We start from the raw sequence: 20,160 nt of genomic DNA, 5'->3' as shown, positions 1-20,160 counted from the left end.
CGGCTTCCTCCAATCACAGCATGGCCTCAGGCAATGACTACCCTGGGGGGGAAAGCCGTGATTGGAGGAAGCCGGATTAGTCATTGCCGACGTGTGAAGAGGATTTCCAGGAAGGAGAAGCTGCTCTGGCTTTGAAAAGAAAAAAAAAAGGTAAATTTTTAATCAAAACGGCTGCTTTGTAAACTTTGATGAATGAAAGTGCCCCTGTTCTTAATAGTATTTTTAAAAAACGGGCATTCATTCATCAAAGTTTACCTTCACTTTAAGGACCAAGGACGTACAGGGTACGTCCTACAAAAACTGCCACTTAATGACCAAGGACATACCCTGTGAATCTTCAGGGTTTTTCAATCGCTGGAAGCGATCGTGATCGCTTCCAGACGCTTTTAGGGTATTGCAGTAATGCCTCAATATTAAGGCATCCTGTAATACCCTTTTTTTTTTTTTTTTTTTTAAGCATTCAATGCAGAGAGAGACATCGTGGCCCTCTCTGCATCGGACAGAGATGGTGCTGATCTTGGTGGGTGGGAGCCATTGCAGGGAGGCGGGTAGCCCATCGCTGGAGAGGTTCTGGCCAGCGGGGGATCTGACGCACAGGAGCACACAGGGGGTCGTGTGTGCGTGCCCCCCTTAAACAACAAATGGTGGGAGAGGAAGCTGGTAGAGGGAGGGGTAGGGTATTGAGGAGTGGGCAGCTACACTACAGAAAAAGTGGGATTGATTTAAAGAAAGAAAAAAAAAGCACAATTTAATTGCAAAGTGGGTACTGGCAGGCCGTACCTAAGATGGCAGCAAATAGTTAGATGGGGTAGGGTTAGAGAGCTGTTTGGGGGGGCTCCTACACTGTAGAAAATTAAACGTTTTTAAAAAAAAAACAAAAAAAAACACACACCTTTTTTTGTTTTTTCACTGGCAGATTTTCTGCAAGTACTAAAGATGGCGGTGACAATTGTAAGGTGGGGGAGGGAAGAGAGCTGTTTGAGAGGGGTCAGGGAGGGATCAGGGAGTGGGATGTGTCAGGCGGGAGACTGATCTCTACACTAAAGCTAAAATGAATCCTACAAGCTACCCAATTAAACCCTTCACTGCTGGGCATAATACAAAGTGTGGTACGCAGCAGAATTTAGCGGCCTTCTAATTACCAAAAACCAATGCCAAAGCCACATAAGTCTGCTATTACTGAACAAAGGGGATCCCAGAGAAGCATTTACAACCATTTGTGTCATAATTGCAAAAGCTGTTTGTAAATAATTTCAGTGAGAAACCTAAAGTTTGTGAAAAAGTAAACAATTTTTTTTATTTGATCGCATTTGGCGGTGAAATGGTGGCGTTAAATATATCAAAATGGGCCTAGATCAATACTCTGCCTTGTCAACTAAAAAAATATATAGTTAAAGAAAGAAGAGAAGCGCTAGATGCACGGATACAATTTAATAAATTTATAGTATCGAAATCACATTTAGTATAAAATAGTGTCAATATAAAAATGGTAAAAAGGTCAGAACGTCTCCTGGTATAAAAAGATATATATAAAAAACAAACAAAGATCAAACCTTATCAATGTAAAGACACAGTTTTACAGATACTCTTGGAAATGTTCAACATTAACATTGGAACAAACTCTCTCAACATATATACTGTTGGTAAATAAGGGCAAAGATGCTGTTTAGCAAGTTGGTTACAAAGTCCCAAATATTATAGAAGAACCATTTGAGGCAATATATTTATATAAATAACCACCAATATTAGAGAAGGGCAAGCGTTATATAGCGTGATTATAGAAGACAAAAGTTAATGTCACAAAAACTCAATACGATCTATGATGGATTCTATAACTTCAGGAATGAGCCGATATTGGCAAAGTACCTTTATCCTTTGACCGAGTAGATGAAGCTGTTTATGCTGTAATTTGTTTTTTCGGTGCCTCTCAGCGACTTTGTCCGCATCCAAGATGGCAGTAAATGACGCCTGTTTGTAGCGTGTTGGTCGTGTCTGCGGTTGATTTCAGCGGCTCTGTCCGTGTCCAGGAGGACAACCTGCGGCGTATGTGTGCTGCGTGAGTATCACCTGACTCTGGATTGCAGCGTGTGCTCCACGCGACTCTGGTTCCGTCCCAATTGACAGTTCTGTCAATCTGATGAGAAAGTTACTGTAGCGCTACAGTTTAGTTTCAAATGATGAATCAGTCTCTCTTAATGTATTATAGGGATCCTACCCTTAAGTAGGCGGTCCAATTCTTCCAGGAGCAAAGCAGTCTCTTGCAATGCGATGCAGACTTGGCTAGTCTGTAAATAACAAAAAGAAGTAACAGGAGGATTCCTGCTCAATAGGCTGTGTCTACGCGTTTCACCCTGGACTGGGCTTTAGCAAGACTTGTATTCCGCCATGTTTGAAAGACTTTTTTAAATAGCCCTATCTTCTTTGTGATTGGTGGTTATAGTTAAAATTTAAGGTGGAATATTGTTGGGTGGTTTAATAAAGGTGGTATTGCCTCATTGCCCTTTAATACAGTATTATATACAAAGCTATTAGTTTGTCCTAGTCCACAATTTGGACAATGTAGTTTTACAATATTCATAAATACAATATAAATGTAGTAAATCAATAAAAAAATAATGCTATCTAATCTATATCTACAGCACTATTTCAAAACATTTAAAGGGACAGTCAAGTCCAAAAAAAACTTTCATGATTTAAAATAGGGCATGCAATTTTAAACAACTTCCCAATTTACTTTTATCACCAATTTTGCTTTGTTCTCTTGGTATTCTTAGTTGAAAGCTAAACCTAGGAGGTTCATATGCTAATTTCTTAGACCTTGAAGACTGCCTCTAATCTGAATACATTTTGACCACTAGAGGGCATTAGTTCACATGTTTCATATAGATAACATTGAGCTCATGCACGTAAAGTGACCTAGGAGTGAGCACTGACTGGCTAAACTGCATGTCTTTCAAAAGATAATTACAGAGGTAAAACGTGTATTATAAACTGTTGGATATGCAAAACTGGGGAATGGGTAATAAAGGGATTATCTTTCGTTTTAAACAACAAAAATTCTGGTGTTGACTGTCCCTTTAATGAACCTATTTCTCCTAATCCTCAATACATTTTATTGATGCACACTATTGGTTAATGTCTATATGGAATACATTTAATTTATTACTATAATCCTTCTTAAATTGGAACTTAGAGAAAGGCTATATTTTTTGATGGAAAAAGATTAGATGGATACATATATCTTATGTTTCCAACTTTAGACATGACAATGTCTTAGTCTAGATGTATTTAATTTGTGCCATCTATAATGATGTTTTTATTTATATATAGTCTTTATAAAAATGGTGTAATGTCTAGTTCTGAATTTAGTCCTGAAGGAGAGAGTGTGTCCATCCGGTATATAAGTTCTGCCTCCATTTTTAGTAAGTGTTGTTCTTTATCCCCTCCTCTCCAATTTGGTATTCAATTTCATAATTTCCCAAAATTTCAAATCTTTTACATTATTGGCATGAATTTCCCTAAAATGAGTGTATAAGACAGTGTCTAGATCTTCCTCTCTCTATACAGGAAAGATGTTCTCTGATCCTCTCTGAGGGTTCTCGTAGTTTCTCCTATGTAACAAATTTTGCACGAACATTCAATTACATATATATTACATATTTGTCTTGACATTTGTTTCTTTAATGTTTAATTTAAATTTATTAGTGGGAGATTCAATAATTTTAATTTCATGACTACGTTTACAAGACCTGCATCCAAAACAAGGAAAAAATCCTTTTAATGGGTTGCCTTGTATACTTCTTTCTATACTGCGTGTGTTTTTCTAGTTGCAGTTCACTTGGGAGCTAGGGCACTTTTTATGTTTCTAGCTTTCTTGTATATATTGGGTTCTATTATTTTATCTCCGATTATTGGGTCTGTTAGAACGAGATGCCAATGCTTTTGAGAATTTTTTTCAAAATTACATTATCTGCATTATAATTGGTAATGAAAGGGACATTTAGTTTAAGGTTATCTTCAGGTTTGTTAGTATTCTTATAAGTTAAAAAAAAAAGTGTAGTTCCATCTATTTTGTCTACTTCTAACTTGGCTTGTAGCATAATGTATGTATGGTACCCTTTCTCACTGAATCTCTCTTCTAGTAATTCTATTTGTTTATCATAATCTGAAGTCTTTGAGCAGTTTCTTTTTTAGATGTATATACTGGCCCTTTGATATATTGTCTTTCCAGCATTTCAAATGGCAACTATTATAATGAATACAATTGTTGGCATTGATTTCTTTAAAGTGGGTGGATGTAACCATTTGTTCTTCAACAATGTCAATTTCTAGATCTAGAAAGGTTATATGGTTTGGACTATAATGATGGGTGAAACTTAGACCTATATTATTGTTATTCATGTCCAACAGTTCTTGTTCCAATTCTACAGTGTTGCCCAGTTCATGGTCAATACTTGTGTAAAGCGAAGAAACGTGGCAAGTCACCAATATATAATCACTTTTCCATTCTAATGATTCTAGATATCTAAGAATATCTGTAGTATCTTTTAATTAAGATGGGAATTGCCTGACATATCCCTGAAGGAAACCATCTATATATTGTGAAAGATTTTTGGTTAGAGAATTAATCCCAGAGAACCGCTGAGAGGAACCGCAGACACGACCAACACGCTATAAACAGACGTCATTTACTGCCATCTTGGATGCGGACAAAGTCGCTGAGAGGCACCGAAAAAACAAATTACAGCATAAACAGCTTCATCTACTCGGTCAAAGGATAAAGGTACTTTGCCAATATCGGCTCATTCCTGAAGTTATAGAATCCATCATAGATGGTATTGAGTTTTTGCGACATTAACTTTGTCTTCTATAATCACGCTATATAACGCTTGCCCTCCTCTAATATTGGTGGTTATTTATATAAATATATTGCCTCATATGGTTATTCAATAATATTTGGGACTTTATAACCAGCAACTTTGCCCTTATTTACCAACAGTATATATGTTGAGTTTGTTCCAATGTTAATGTTGAACATTTGTAAAAACTGGGTCTTTACATTGATAAGGTTTGATCTTTGTTGTTTTTTTTTTTTTTTTTTTTAATAACATAATTTATGCTTACCTGATAAATTTATTTCTCTTGTAGTGTATCCAGTCCACGGATCATCCATTACTTATGGGATATTAACTCCTCCCCAACAGGAAGTGCAAGAGGATTCACCCAGCAGAGCTGCTATATAGCTCCTCCCCTAACTGCCATTACCAGTCATTCGACCGAAAACATGCAGAGAAAGGAAAACCATAGGGTGCAGTGGTGACTGTAGTTTAATGGAAAAATTACCTGCCTTAAAGTGACAGGGCGGGCCGTGGACTGGATACACTACAAGAGAAATAAATTTATCAGGTAAGCATAAATTATGTTTTCTCTTGTTAAGTGTATCCATTCCACGGATCATCCATTACTTATGGGATACCAATACCAAAGCTAAAGTACACGGATGACGGGAGGGACAGGCAGGCTCTTTATACGGAAGGAACCACTGCCTGAAGAACCTTTCTCCCAAAAACAGCCTCCGAAGAAGCAAAAGTGTCAAATTTGTAAAATTTGGAAAAAGTATGAAGAGAAGACCAAGTTGCAGCCTTGCAAATCTGTTCAACAGAAGCCTCATTCTTAAAGGCCCAAGTGGAAGCCACAGCTCTAGTAGAATGTGCTGTAATTCTTTCAGGAGGCTGCTGTCCAGCAGTCTCATAGGCTAACCGTATTATGCTACGAAGCCAAAAGGAGAGAGGTAGCCAAAGCTTTTTGACCTCTCCTCTGACCAGAATAAACGACAAACAGGGAAGACGTTTGTCGAAAATCCTTAGTTGCCTGTAGATAAAATTTCAGGGCACGGACTACATCTAGATTGTGTAGCAGACGTTCCTTTTTCGAAGAAGGATTAGGACACAAAGATGGAACCACAATCTCTTGATTGATATTCCTGTTAGTGACCACCTTAGGTAGGAACCCAGGTTTAGTACGCAGAACTACCTTGTCTGAATGAAAAATCAGATAAGGAGAATCACAATGTAAGGCAGATAACTCAGAGACTCTTCGAGCCGAGGAAATCGCCATTAAAAACAGAACTTTCCAAGATAACAACTTGATATCAATGGAATGAAGGGGTTCAAACGGAACCCCCTGTAAAACATTAAGAACTAAGTTCAAACTCCATGGTGGAGCAACAGTTTTAAACACAGGCTTGATCCTAGCTAAAGCCTGACAAAAAGCTTGAACGTCCGGAACTTCTGACAGACGTTTGTGTAAAAGAATGGACAGAGCTGAAATCTGTCCCTTTAAGGAACTAGCGGATAAACCCTTTTCTAAACCTTCTTGTAGAAAAGACAATATCCTCGGAATCCTAACCTTACTCCATGAGTAACTCTTGGATTCGCACCAATATAAGTATTTGCGCCATATCTTATGGTAAATCTTTCTGGTAACAGGCTTCCTAGCCTGTATTAAGGTATCAATAGCTGACTTAGAAAAACCACGCTTTGATAAAATCAAGCGTTCAATTTCCAAGCAGTCAGCTTCATAGAAATTAGATTTTGATGTTTGAAGGGACCCTGGATCAGAAGGTCCTGTTTCAGAGGTAGCGACCAAGGTGGACAGGATGACATGTCCACTAGATCTGCATACCAAGTCCTGCGTGGCCATGCAGGCGCTATTAGAATCACTGATGCTCTCTCCTGTTTGATTCTGGCAATCAATCGAGGAAGCATCGGGAAGGGTGGAAACACATAAGCCATCCCGAAGGTCCAAGGTGCTGTCAAAGCATCTATCAGAACCGCTCCCGGATCCCTGGATCTGGACCCGTAAAGAGGAAGCTTGGCGTTCTGTTGAGACGCCATGAGATCTATCTCTGGTTTGCCCCAACGTCGAAGTATTTGGGCAAAGACCTCCGGATGAAGTTCCCACTCCCCCGGATGAAAAGTCTGACGACTTAAGAAATCCGCCTCCCAGTTCTCCACTCCCGGGATGTGGATTGCTGACAGGTGGCAAGAGTGAGACTCTGCCCAGCGAATTATCTTTGATACTTCCATCATTGCTAGGGAGCTTCTTGTCCCTCCCTGATGGTTTATGTAAGCTACAGTCGTGATGTTGTCCGACTGAAACATGATGAATCCCCGAGTTGTTAACTGGGGCCAAGCCAGAAGGGCATTGAGAACTGCTCTCAATTCCAGAATGTTTATTGGTAGGAGACTCTCCTCCTGATTCCATTGTCCCTGAGTCTTCAGAGAATTCCAGACAGCGCCCCAACCTAGTAGGCTGGCGTCTGTTACAATTGTCCAGTCCGGCCTGCTGAATGGCATCCCCCTGGACAGATGTGGCCGAGAAAGCCACCATAGAAGAGAATTTCTGGTCTCTTGATCCAGATTCAGAGTAGGGGACAAGTCTGAGTAATCCCCATTCCACTGACTGAGCATGCACAATTGCAGCGGTCTGAGATGTAGGCGTGCAAAGGGTACTATGTCCATTGCTGCTACCATTAAGCCGATCACCTCCATGCATTGAGCTACTGACGGGTGTTGAATGGAATGAAGGACACGGCATGCATTTTGAAGCTTTGTTAACCTGTCTGTCAGGTAAATCTTCATTTCTACAGAATCTATAAGAGTCCCCAAGAAGGGAACTCTTGTGAGTGGAAAGAGAGAACTCTTCTTTTCGTTCACCTTCCATCCATGCGACCTTAGAAATGCCAGTACTAACTCTGTATGAGACTTGGCAGTTTGAAAGCTTGAAGCTTGTATCAGAATGTCGTCTAGGTACGGAGCTACCACAATTCCTCGCGGTCTTAGTACCGCCAGAAGAGCACCCAGAACCTTTGTGAAGATTCTCGGAGCCGTAGCCAATCCGAATGGAAGAGCTACAAACTGGTAATGCCTGTCTAGAAAGGCAAACCTTAGATACCGGTAATGATCTTTGTGAATCGGTATGTGAAGGTAAGCATCCTTTAAATCCACTGTGGTCATGTACTGACCCTTTTGGATCATGGGTAAAATTGTCCGAATAGTTTCCATTTTGAACGATGGAACTCTTAGGAATTTGTTTAGGATCTTTAAATCCAAGATTGGCCTGAAAGTTCCCTCTTTTTTGGGAACCACAAACAGATATGAGTAAAACCCTTGTCCTTGTTCCGACCGCGGAACCGGATGGATCACTCCCATTAATAAAAGATCTTGTACGCAGCGTAGAAACGCCTCTTTCTTTATTTGGTTTGTTGACAACCTTGACAGATGAAATCTCCCTCTTGGGGGAGAGAATTTGAAGTCTAGAAGGTATCCCTGAGATATGATCTCTAACGCCCAGGGATCCTGGACATCTCTTGCCCAAGCCTGGGCGAAGAGAGAAAGTCTGCCCCCCACTAGATCCGTTCCCGGATCGGGGGCCCTCGATTCATGCTGTCTTAGGGGCAGCAGCAGGTTTCCTGGCCTGCTTGCCCTTGTTCCAGGACTGGTTAGGTCTCCAGCCTTGTCTGTAGCGAGCAACAGCTCCTTCCTGTTTTGGTGCAGAGGAAGTTGATGCTGCTCCTGCTTTGAAATTACGAAAGGAACGAAAATTAGACTGTCTAGCCTTAGGTTTGGCTCTGTCTTGAGGCAGGGCATGGCCTTTACCTCCTGTAATGTCAGCGATAATTTCTTTCAACCCGGGCCCGAATAAGGTCTGCCTTTTGAAAGGTATATTAAGCAATTTAGATTTAGAAGCAACGTCAGCTGACCAGGATTTTAGCCACAGTGCTCTGCGTGCCTGAATGGCGAATCCGGAATTCTTAGCCGTAAGTTTAGTTAAATGTACTACGGCATCTGAAATAAATGAGTTAGCTAACTTAAGGGCTTTAAGCTTGTGTGTAATCTCATCTAATGGAGCTGATTCAAGTGTCTCTTCCAGAGACTCAAACCAAAATGCTGCTGCAGCCGTGACAGGCGCAATGCATGCAAGAGGTTGCAATATAAAACCTTGTTGAACAAACATTTTCTTAAGGTAACCCTCTAACTTTTTATCCATTGGATCTGAAAAGGCACAGCTATCCTCCACCGGGATAGTGGTACGCTTAGCTAAAGTAGAAACTGCTCCCTCCACCTTAGGGACCGTTTGCCATAAGTCCCGTGTGGTGGCGTCTATTGGAAACATCTTTCTAAATATCGGAGGGGGTGAGAACGGCACACCGGGTCTATCCCACTCCTTAGTAACAATTTCAGTAAGTCTCTTAGGTATAGGAAAAACGTCAGTACTCGCCGGTACCGCAAAATATTTATCCAACCTACACATTTTCTCTGGTATTGCAACTGTGTTACAATCATTCAGAGCCGCTAACACCTCCCCTAGTAATACACGGAGGTTTTCCAGCTTAAATTTAAAATTTGAAATATCTGAATCCAGTTTGTTTGGATCAGAACCGTCACCCGCAGAATGAAGCTCTCCGTCCTCATGTTCTGCAAATTGTGACGCAGTGTCTGACATGGCCCTAATATTATCAGCACACTCTGTTCTCACCCCAGAGTGATCACGCTTACCTCTTAGTTCTGGTAATTTAGCCAAAACTTCAGTCATAACAGTAGCCATATCCTGTAATGTGATTTGTAATGGCCGCCCAGATGTACTCGGCGCTACAATATCACGCACCTCCCGAGCGGGAGATGCAGGTACTGACACGTGAGGCGAGTTAGTCGGCATAACTCTCCCCTCGTTGTTTGGTGAAATATGTTCAATTTGTACAGATTGACTTTTATTTAAAGTAGCATCAATACAGTTAGTACATAAATTTCTATTGGGCTCCACTTTGGCTTTAGCACATATAGCACAGATATCTTCCTCTGAATCAGACATGTTTAACACACTAGCAAATAAACTAGCAACTTGGAAATACTTTTCAAGTAATTTACTATAATATGAAAACGTACTGTGCCTATAAGAAGCACAGAAAAAGTTATGACAGTTGAAAATTAATAAACTGAAAAGTTATAGCATCAAATCTTTGTAAAAAACACAATTTTAGCAAAGGATTGCTCCCATTAGCAAAGGATAACTAACCCTGATAGCTAACAGTGAGAGAGATCAGTAAACTGTCATAAATTAAATAAAACGACTGCCAAGTGGAAAAAAATAGTGCCCAAAACATTTTTTCACCCAGTACCTCAGAAAATTAAACGATTTTACATGCCAGCAAAAAACGTTTAACATTAATAAATTGAGTGTTATTAAAAAGCCTGTTGCTAGTCCCTGCAAATTAGGCTAAAGTTTTATGCATACAGTATAATTCCAGTGAAGTGCCATTCCCCAGAATACTGAAGTGTAAAATATACATACATGACAGCCTGATACCAGTTGCTGCTACTGCATTTAAGGCTGAGTTTACATTATATCGGTATGGCAGAATTTTCTCATCAATTCCATTGTCAGAAAATAATAAGCTGCTACATACCTCTTTGCAGATTAATCTGCCCGCTGTCCCCTGATCTGAAGTTTACCTCTCCTCAGATGGCCGAGAAACAGCAATATGATCTTAACTACTCCGGCTAAAATCATAGAAAAACTCAGGTAGATTCTTCTTCAAATTCTACCAGAGAAGGAATAACACACTCCGGTGCTATTATAAAATAACAAACTTTTGATTGAAGGTATGAAACTAAGTATAATCACCACAGTCCTCTCACACATCCCATCTATTCGTTGGGTGCAAGAGAATGACTGGTAATGGCAGTTAGGGGAGGAGCTATATAGCAGCTCTGCTGGGTGAATCCTCTTGCACTTCCTGTTGGGGAGGAGTTAATATCCCATAAGTAATGGATGATCCGTGGACTGGATACACTTAACAAGAGAAATATATTTTTTTATACCAGGAGACGTCCTGACCTTTTTACATTGACACTATTTTCTACTAAATGTGATTTCAATACTATATGCTACAAATTTATTAAATTGTATCCGTGCATCTAGAGCTCCTCTTCTTTCTTTAACTATTCTATCTGGTTGAAATTTGAGGGGTTTAACAGAGGTAGCAGGATACTATCTCTAGCGCTCACTTCTAATCTTAAAGGGACAGTCTACACTTATAACAACCTTAGTCCCTCCGTTAGATTCTTTTCAGATTTTCATTACTCACCTCAACCATATTGAGTCATCTACACATCCAGAGTTATTTACAATGAAAAACATAATTTATGTAAGAGCTTACCTGATAAATTGATTTCTTTCATATTGGCAAGAGTCCATGAGCTAGTGACGTATGGGATATACAATCCTACCAGGAGGGGCAAAAAGTTTCCCAAACCTCAAATGCCTATAAAATACACCCCTCACCACACCCACAATTCAGTTTAACGAATAGCCAAGAAGTGGGGTGATAAAGAAAGGAATAATAAAGCATCAACAAAGGAATTTGTAAATAATTGTGCGTTATACAAAAAATTCATAACCACCATAAAAAAAAAAAAAAAAAAAAAAAAGTGAGCTCATGGACTCTTGCCAATATGAAAGAAATGAATTTATCAGGTAAGTTCTTACATTAATTAGGTTGTCTTTCATGTAATTGGCAAGAGTCCATGAGCTAGTGACGTTTGGGATAGCAATCCCCAAGATGTGGAACTCCACGCAAGAGTCACTAGAGAGGGAGGGATAAAAATAAAAACAGCCATTTTCCGCTGAAAAAAATTAATCCACAACCCAAAATTTTTTTTTTTCATTTATGAGAATAAACTTAATAAAAAGCAGAAGAATCAAACTGAAACAGCTGCCTGAAGAACTTTTCTATCAAAAACTGCTTCCGAAGAAGCAAATACATCAAAATGGTAGAATTTAGTAAATGTATGCAAAGAAGACCAAGTAGCAGCTTTGCAAATCTGATCAACTGAAGCTTCATTCTTAAAAGCCCAGGAAGTAGAAACTGATCTAGTAGAATGAGCTGTAATTCTCTGAGGCGGGGCTTGACCCAACTCCAAATAGGCTTGATGAATCAAAAGCTTTAACCACAAAGCCCCTAGAAACGGCAGAAGCCTTCTGACCTTTCCTAGAACCAGAAAAGATAACAAATAGATTAGAAGTCTTCCTGAAATTTTAGTAGCTTCAACATAATATTTCAGAGCTCTCACCACATCCAAAGAATTCTTAGGATTAGGACACAAGAAAGGAACAACAATTTCTCTATTAATGTTGTTAGAATTTAAATTAAGTCCGCAAAACTGCCTTATCCTGAAGAAAAACCAGAAAAGGAGATTCACAAGAGAGCGAATAATTCAGAAACTCTTCTAGCAGAAGAGATGGCCAAAGAAACACTTTCCAAGAAAGTAGTTTAATGTCCAAAGAATGCATAGGCTCAAACGGAGGAGCCTGTAAAGCCTTCAAAACCAAATTAAGACTCCAAGGAGGAGAGATTAATGACAGGCTTGATATGAACCATAGCCTGCACAAAACAATGAATATCAGGAAGTTTAGCAATCTTTCTGTGAAATAAAACCAAAAGAGCAGAGATTTGTCCTTTCAATGAACTTGCAGACAAACCTTCCTGAAGAAACTGTAAAATTTTAGGAATTCTAAAAGAATGCCAAGAGAATTTATGAGAAGACCACCACGAAATGAAAGTCTTCCAAACTCAATAATAAATCTTTCTAGAAACAGATTTACGAGCCTGCAACATAGTATTAATCACGGAGTCAGAAAAACCTCTATGACTAAGCGTTCAAATTTCTTCAAATTTAATGATTTGAGATCCTGATGGAAAAACGGACCTTGAGATAGAAGGTCTGGCCTTAATGGAAGTGGCCAAGGCTGGCAACTGGACATCCGAACAAGATCCGCATACCAAAACCTGTGAGGCCATGCTGGAGCCACCAGCAGCACAAATGATTGCTCCATGATGATTTTGGAGATCACTCTTGGAAGAACTAGAGGCAGGAAAATATAAGACCGTTGATAACACCAAGGAAGTGTCAATGCATCCACCTGAGGATCCCTGGACAGGTACCTGTGAAGTTTCTTGTTTAGATGAGATGCCATCAGATCTATTTTTGGAAGCCCCCACAACTGAACAACTTGAGAAAACACATCTGGGTGGAGAGACCATTCTCCCGGATGTAAAAAGTCTGACGACTGAGGTAATCCGCTTCCCAATTGTCTATACCTGGGATATGAACCGCAGAAATTAGACAGAAGCTGGATTCCGCCCAAACAAGTATCCGAGATACTTCTTTCATAGCTTGAGGACTGTGAGTCCCACCCTCATGATTGACATATGCCACAGTTGTGATATTGTCTGTCTGAAAGCAAATGAACGGTTCTCTCTTCAACAGAGGCCAGAACTGAAGAGCCCTGAGAATCGCATGGAGTTCCAAAATATATATATTGGTAATCTCGCCTCTTGAGATTTCCAAACCGCTTGTGCTGTCAGAGATCCCCAAACAGCTCCCCAAATTGAAAGACTTGCATCTGTTGTGATCACAGTCCAGGTTGGATGAACGAAAGAGGCCCCTAGAATTATACAATGGTGATCTAACCACCAAGTCAGAGAAGGTTGAACATTGGGATTTAAGGATATTAATTGTGATATACTTGTATAATCCCTGTACCAATGGTTCAGCATAGAAAGTTGGAGAGGTCTCATATGAAAACGAGCAAAGGGGATCGCGTCCGATGCTGCAGTCATGAGACCTAAAACTTCCATGCACATAGCTACTGAAGGGAATGACTGAGACTGAAGGTTCCGACAGGCTGCAACCAATTTCAAACGTCTCTTGTCTGTTAAAGACAAAGTCATGGACACTGAATCTATCTGGAAACCTAAAAAGGTTACCTTTGTCTGAGGAATCAAATAACTTTTTGGTAAATTGATCCTCTAACCATGTCTTCGCAGAAACAACAGTAGTTGATTTGTGTACCAAGATATTGTCCAAATAAGGAAACACTGCAATACCCTGTTCTCTGATTACAGAGAGTAGGACACAGAGAACCTTTGAAAAGATTCTTGGAGCTGTCGCTAGGCCAAAAGGAAGAGCAACAAATTGGTAATGCTTGTCTAGAAAAGAGAATCTCAGGAACTGATAGTGATCTGGATGAATCGGAATATGAAGATATGCATCCTGTAAGTCTATTGTGGACATATAATGCCGTTGCTGAACAAAAGGCAGAATAGTCCTTATAGTCACCATTTTGAAAGTTGGTACTCTTACATATCGATTAAAAAATTTTAAGATCCAAAACAGGTCTGAATGAATTTTCTTTCTTTGGGACAATGAATAGATTTGAATAAAACCCCAGACCCTGTTCCTGAAAACGGAACTGGCATGATTACCCCAGATAACTCCAGGTCTGAAACACACTTCAGGAAAGCCTGAGCCTTTACTGGGTTTGCTGGAATGCATGAGAAAAAAAAAAAAAAAAAAAAAAAAAATCTTCTCACAGGTGGTCTTACTCTGAATCCTATTCTGTACCCCTGAGAGACAATATTCTGAATCCAATGATTTTGGACCGAATTGATCCAAACATCTTTGAAAAATCTTAATCTGCCCCCTACCAGCAGAGCTGGAATAAGGGCCGCACCTTCATGCGGACTTGGGGGCTGGCTTTGATCTCTTAAAAGGCTTGGATTTATTCCAATTTGAAGAAGGCTTCCAATTGGAAACAGATTCCCTGGGGGAAGAATTAGGTTTCTGTTCCCTATTTAGGAACGAAAACGGTTAGAAGCTTTAGATTTACCCTTAGATCTTTTATCCTAAGGCAAAAATACTCCCTTCCCCCCAGTGACAGTTGAAATTATTGAATCCAACTGTAAACCAAATAATTTATTAACTTGGAAAGAAAGAGATAGAAATCTGGACTTAGAAGTCATATCAGCATTCTAAGATTTAAAGTGGATGTAAATTTTTAACACATTGACCTTCCAAATCTGTTCTTATGCACTCTTATTAATACCGCATACTTTTTTTCTTTAAATGTAGAAAAAAGAAATTAATATTTACGTTTGTAACTCGGCTCCGTTTTCAGGCAGAGCTCCTCCCATCCATAACTTCCCTTCTTTTCAGCGCATAACGTCTAGAGCGGTCCCACCCGCTCTATGACGTATTACCCTTGCGCGTTCACGATGGCTCCTTTTTGTGCGCATGCGCTTCTAATTTAGTGCCGAATATGCGCATGCGTGTACTCTAGATAGATACTTACTTGCAGTTCCTGGTAAATACAGGAAGGTTGTGGATGAGGGCTTTATATGTGCATGCTTAGAGCGTGTACGCGCAGCGCTTCGAAAGCCAGCTGAAGTTGTTTTACGCATGCACATATAAAAGACGCATGCGCATAAATTCACAATGACGTTAAGAAAAAGGGGCTGGACGCCACGGGGTACGCCAAATTATTAGTTTAGGCAAATGTCAATCACTGTAAGAAAAGCGGAACAAAATGGCGGGTGGAGGGAGAAAGCAAGACGTTTTTAGTTAGAAGTATATACATCGATATAATATGTTTTTACAAAATTGATGACTTAAACTTATGCTATTTTTGGATGATAAAGCAGTTGTGATTGTCGACTATCAGTGAGTTTACATCCACTTTAAGCCACAAAGCTCTTTTAGCTAAAATAGCTAAAGACATAGATTTAACATCAATTTTGATGATATAAAAAAAAATGGCATCACAAATGAAATTAGCATGTTGAATCAAGTTAACAATGCTAGACAAATCATGATCCGATACTTTTGTGCTAACGTATCCAACCAAAAAGTTGAAGCAGCAGCAACATCAGCCAAAGAAATTGCAGGCCTAAGAAGAAGACCTGAATATAAATAAGCTTTAATTAGATAAGATTCAATTTTCCTATCTAAAAGGATCTTTAAAAGAAGTACTATCTTCCGTAGGAATAGTAGTACCTTTAGCAAGAGTAGAGATAGCCCCACAACTTTGGGGATCTTTTCCCAAAACTCCAATCTAACTGCTGGCAAAGGATACAATTTTTTTTAAACCTTAAAGAAGGAATAAAAGTACCAGGCCTATTCCATTCCTTAGAAATCATATCAGAAATAGCATCAGGAAATGAAAAAACCTCTGGAATAACCACAGGAGGTTTGTAAACAGAATTTAAAAGTTTACTAATTTTAATATCAAGAGGACTAGTCTCCTCAATATCTAATATAATCAACACTTCTTTAACAAAGAACAAATATACTCCATTTTAAATAAATAAGTAGATTTGTCAGTGTCAATATCTGAGGAAGGATCTTATGAATCAGATAGATCCCCATCAGAGGAGGATAATTCAGTATGTTGTCGGTCATTTGAAATTTCATCAACTTTATGAGAAGTTTTAAAAGACCTTTACATTTATTAGAAGGCGGGATGGCAGACAAAATCTTCTGAACAGAATCAGCAATACATTCTTGTACATTAGATGTTAAAAGAACAGCAACAGGCAATGTACTATTACTGATTGACACATTCTCAGCATGTAAAAGTTTATCATGACAACTTATTACAAACCACAGCTGGAGTTATAATCTCCACAAGATTACAACAAATGTACTTAGCTTTGGTAGAACTGTTATCAGTCAGCAGGGTTCCAACAATGATTTTTGAGAGAGGATCAGATTGAGACATCTTGCAAATGTAAGAGGAAAAACAACATATAAAGCAAATTTATCAATTTCCTTATATGGCAGTTTCAGGAATGGGAAAAGAAATGTAAACAGCATAGCCCTCTGATAGAAAAAAATGCAAGAGGCATATAGGAATGGGGTTTAAAATAATGAAAATATTTGGCGCCAAGTATGACGCACAAACAAACAGAAATTTTTTTGGCGCCAACAACATCCAGAAATGACACTCGCGTCATTGAAGATGCAACCTTGTGATAGGACTCTGTGTTGACAAAGACGCCATAAATTACAAATTTGCGTCATCGAACTTTACGCCAAAAATGACGCAATATAGTTTGGCATTTCGCGCCCTCGCGAGCCTAATTCTGCCTGCGAATTTAAAATAAGTAAATTGAAGAAAATAAATAAATAAAATAATAAAAAAAAAAAAAAAAAAAAACCACACACACACACTATACCCCAGGTAAGAAATACATTTTCCTAAAAAATGCATTTCCCAGACATGAAACTGACAGTCTGCAAAAGGAAACATACTGAAACCTGAATCATGGCAAATATAAGTACAATATATATTATGTAGAACTTTATATAAATACATAAAGTGCCAAACCATAGCTGAGAGTGTCTTAAGTAATGAAAACATACTTACCAAGAGACAACCATCCACAGATAGCCAAACCAGTACTGAAACGGTCATCAGTAGAGGTAATAGAATATGAGAGTATATCGTCAATCTGAAAAGGGAGTTAGGAGATGAATCTCTACGACCAATAACAGAGAACCTATGAAATAGATCTCCCGTGAGGAAAACCGTTGCATTCAAAAGGGTGATACTCCCTTCACATCCCTCTGACATTCACTGTACTCAGAGGAATCGGGCTTCAAAATGCTGAGAAGCAGATATCTACATAGAAATCTTAGAACAAACTTTCTTCACCACCTCCATAGGAGGCAAAGTTTGTAAAACTGAATTGTGGGAGTGGTGAGGGGTGTATTTATAGGCATTTTAAGGTTTGGGAAAGTTTGCCCCTCCTGGTAGGATTGTATATCTTATACTTCACTAGCTCATGGACTCTTGCCAATTACATGAAAGAAAGTTTTATTTCAACGGTTAGAAATGGCCTCTCCACTCACCCAATACATCACCAACTCTCTTATTTTCCACTGTCCAATCGAAAATTGATCACTGATTAAAATACTGTATCGTGCTTTCAGTGCTTCGCGCATGCACAACGGCCCAAGGAACCAACTATCCGGAACAAAACTTCCTCTCAATGTTTCTGCTGCATTCAAATTAGCAGTTGACAATTACCTAAAAGAAACTTCGGAGTGTCAGATTTGCTGCAACTGCTGAAGCGCAAAGGGAGCGTTTTTGGGTTTGCTCCGATAATGCTGACAGACTTCCGATTTTGAGCTGTATCTCTATGCACATGCGTATTAGAGTCCTATTACATCACTTAGTGCTCCATGTACGAGTGTGATAGGGAAGGAGAACCACTCGATAAGGTAGGAGGAGAAGCTATTGGGAGGAGTTTGGCGGCCATATTTGAATAATAACATATAAACTTCTTTTGAGAAAATGTGGGTGAGTGAACAAGCGAAAATACGGATGCAGGGGTTCAATACAGATGTCAGCTAGAGATCATAGCTATGGACTAAGGTTGTTATAGGTGTAGACTGTCTCTAACACACACAAGTTAAAGGGACAGTCAACACCCATGAAAACTTTATCCCATACCATAGATCAACAAAAAAAAAAAAAAAAAAATGAGCCTGCTCCCCATCCCATCTTCAATAACACTAACGTTGGGTGGCTAATCTTCAATGAACATTTAGTTAACAGCGGCAGATATGGCAGCCAAACTCCTCCCCCTGTTACGTAGAAGGCTTCTTCTCTAAGTCTTCAGCCAATGAGAATCAAATCCTCGGCTAGATTCTTTAGCCACGTTCACGGAGACACTGTTCTATTTCTAATAGCGAGCGTACTACAATTACATTGCGCATGCACATTAGAAATAGAACAGTGTCCCTGTGAACGAGTATTTATTTAAAACAAGAAGGGTACGGAGGAGGAGGGGGAGGAGTTTGGAGGCCATATCTGCTGCTGTTAACTAAATGTTCTTTGAAGATTAGCCACCTAACGTTAGTGTTATTGAAGATGGGATGCGGTGCAGGCTCATTTTTTTGTTGTTGATCTAAGGTATAGGATAAAGTTTTCATGGGTGTTGACTGTCCCTTTAAGGGTTATTCAGGGATTCCTGACAGATATCAGTGTTACAATGTAACTATCACTAATTATGAAAAAAAAATGGTTTGGAAATAGCAAAGTGCTACTTGTACTTATTTCCCTATAACTTGCAAAGAACATGTAAACATTGGGTATTTCTAAACTTAGGACAAAATGTAGAAACTATTTAGCATGGGTGTTTTTTGGTGGTTGTAGTAGTGTAATAGATTTTGGGGGTTCATGTTAGAAAAAGTATTTTTTTTCCTCATATTTTATAATTATTTTTATAGTAAATTAGAAGATATGATGAAAATAATGGTATCTTTAGAAAGTCCATTTAATGGCAAGAAAAACTGTATATAATGTGTGGGTACAGTAAATGAGTAAGAGGAAAAGTACAAAAAATTCAAATTCAATGTAAAGTATTTATGTACAGACAAAAAAAACTTTTGCAGTGTATTTTTATTATTTTGCCCCATTTTACCTGTAATTTAGCTCTAACATTTGTGATTTCCCACTGTCCCAGAGAAGTTGAAGTGTATCCTACAATACCCAGGATGCTAATACTTCAACATGCTACAGAGATTGCTTTAGAAGTACATGGTATATTTACATCTCTCGCTAATTGGCCACAGCAAATATTATACGACAAGTTTTATGGGATAGGTCTCTGAACAACAAAACAATTGGCACCAGCTAATCTGTACAATCTTCCTTCAGTAATCACATAGCAGGAAATATACTCTGACAGAGGCGAGTCTGGGAAAACATAAGCTGTGTAACTGAACACATGTACCTGACAGGTTGCACTTTTCTTTTCCCAGAGAATAAACAGACAACAGCCACTGTCCTGAAGACTCCCAGATCTCTATGTCTTGTAAGATGTCACTTCTGAGCAGAACAAAATAAAAACAAGATGCATTTAGGGAGAGGGTACATTTATAACTCAATGACAAACTTTCATGTATGGGAATATTGGTGCCACAAAACCAATACCTGGAGTTTGTGTTGAGGGATAATAAAGTCCAAATTAAAAACTTTCACGATTCAGATAGGGCATGTAATTTTAAACAACTTTCTAATTTACTTTTATCTTCAAAATGTACTTTATTCTCTTAGTATTCTTAGATGAAAGCTAAACCTAGGTAGGCTCATATGCTAATGTCTAAGGCCTTGAAGGCCTCCCCTTATCTGAATGCATTTGAAAGTTTCACATCTAGAGTGTGTTCGCTCACGTGTTTCATATAAATAACATTGTGCTTGTAGAGTTATTTAAGAGTCAGCACTAATTGCCCGAGAGGAGGCAGTCTGCAG

At 39.0% G+C, this 20,160-nt stretch overlaps 1 protein-coding gene across 1 annotated transcript in view; it reads right to left on the bottom strand.

Moving 5' to 3' along the window:
- Positions 1-20,160, bottom strand: part of NUP42 (nucleoporin 42) — a 100,935-nt gene that overhangs the window by 54,602 nt on the left and 26,173 nt on the right. Inside the window, exon 3 of the mRNA XM_053714144.1 lies at positions 19,643-19,737. Coding sequence (XP_053570119.1) covers positions 19,643-19,737 — 95 coding nt within the window. The remainder of the gene's footprint in view (positions 1-19,642; positions 19,738-20,160) is intronic.

This window comes from Bombina bombina, chromosome 5 (genome assembly GCF_027579735.1).
Source record: "Bombina bombina isolate aBomBom1 chromosome 5, aBomBom1.pri, whole genome shotgun sequence".
NCBI lineage: Eukaryota > Metazoa > Chordata > Amphibia > Anura > Bombinatoridae > Bombina > Bombina bombina.
Note: the sequence above shows the minus strand (reverse complement) of the source record. Positions and strands in the feature narration are given on the sequence as shown.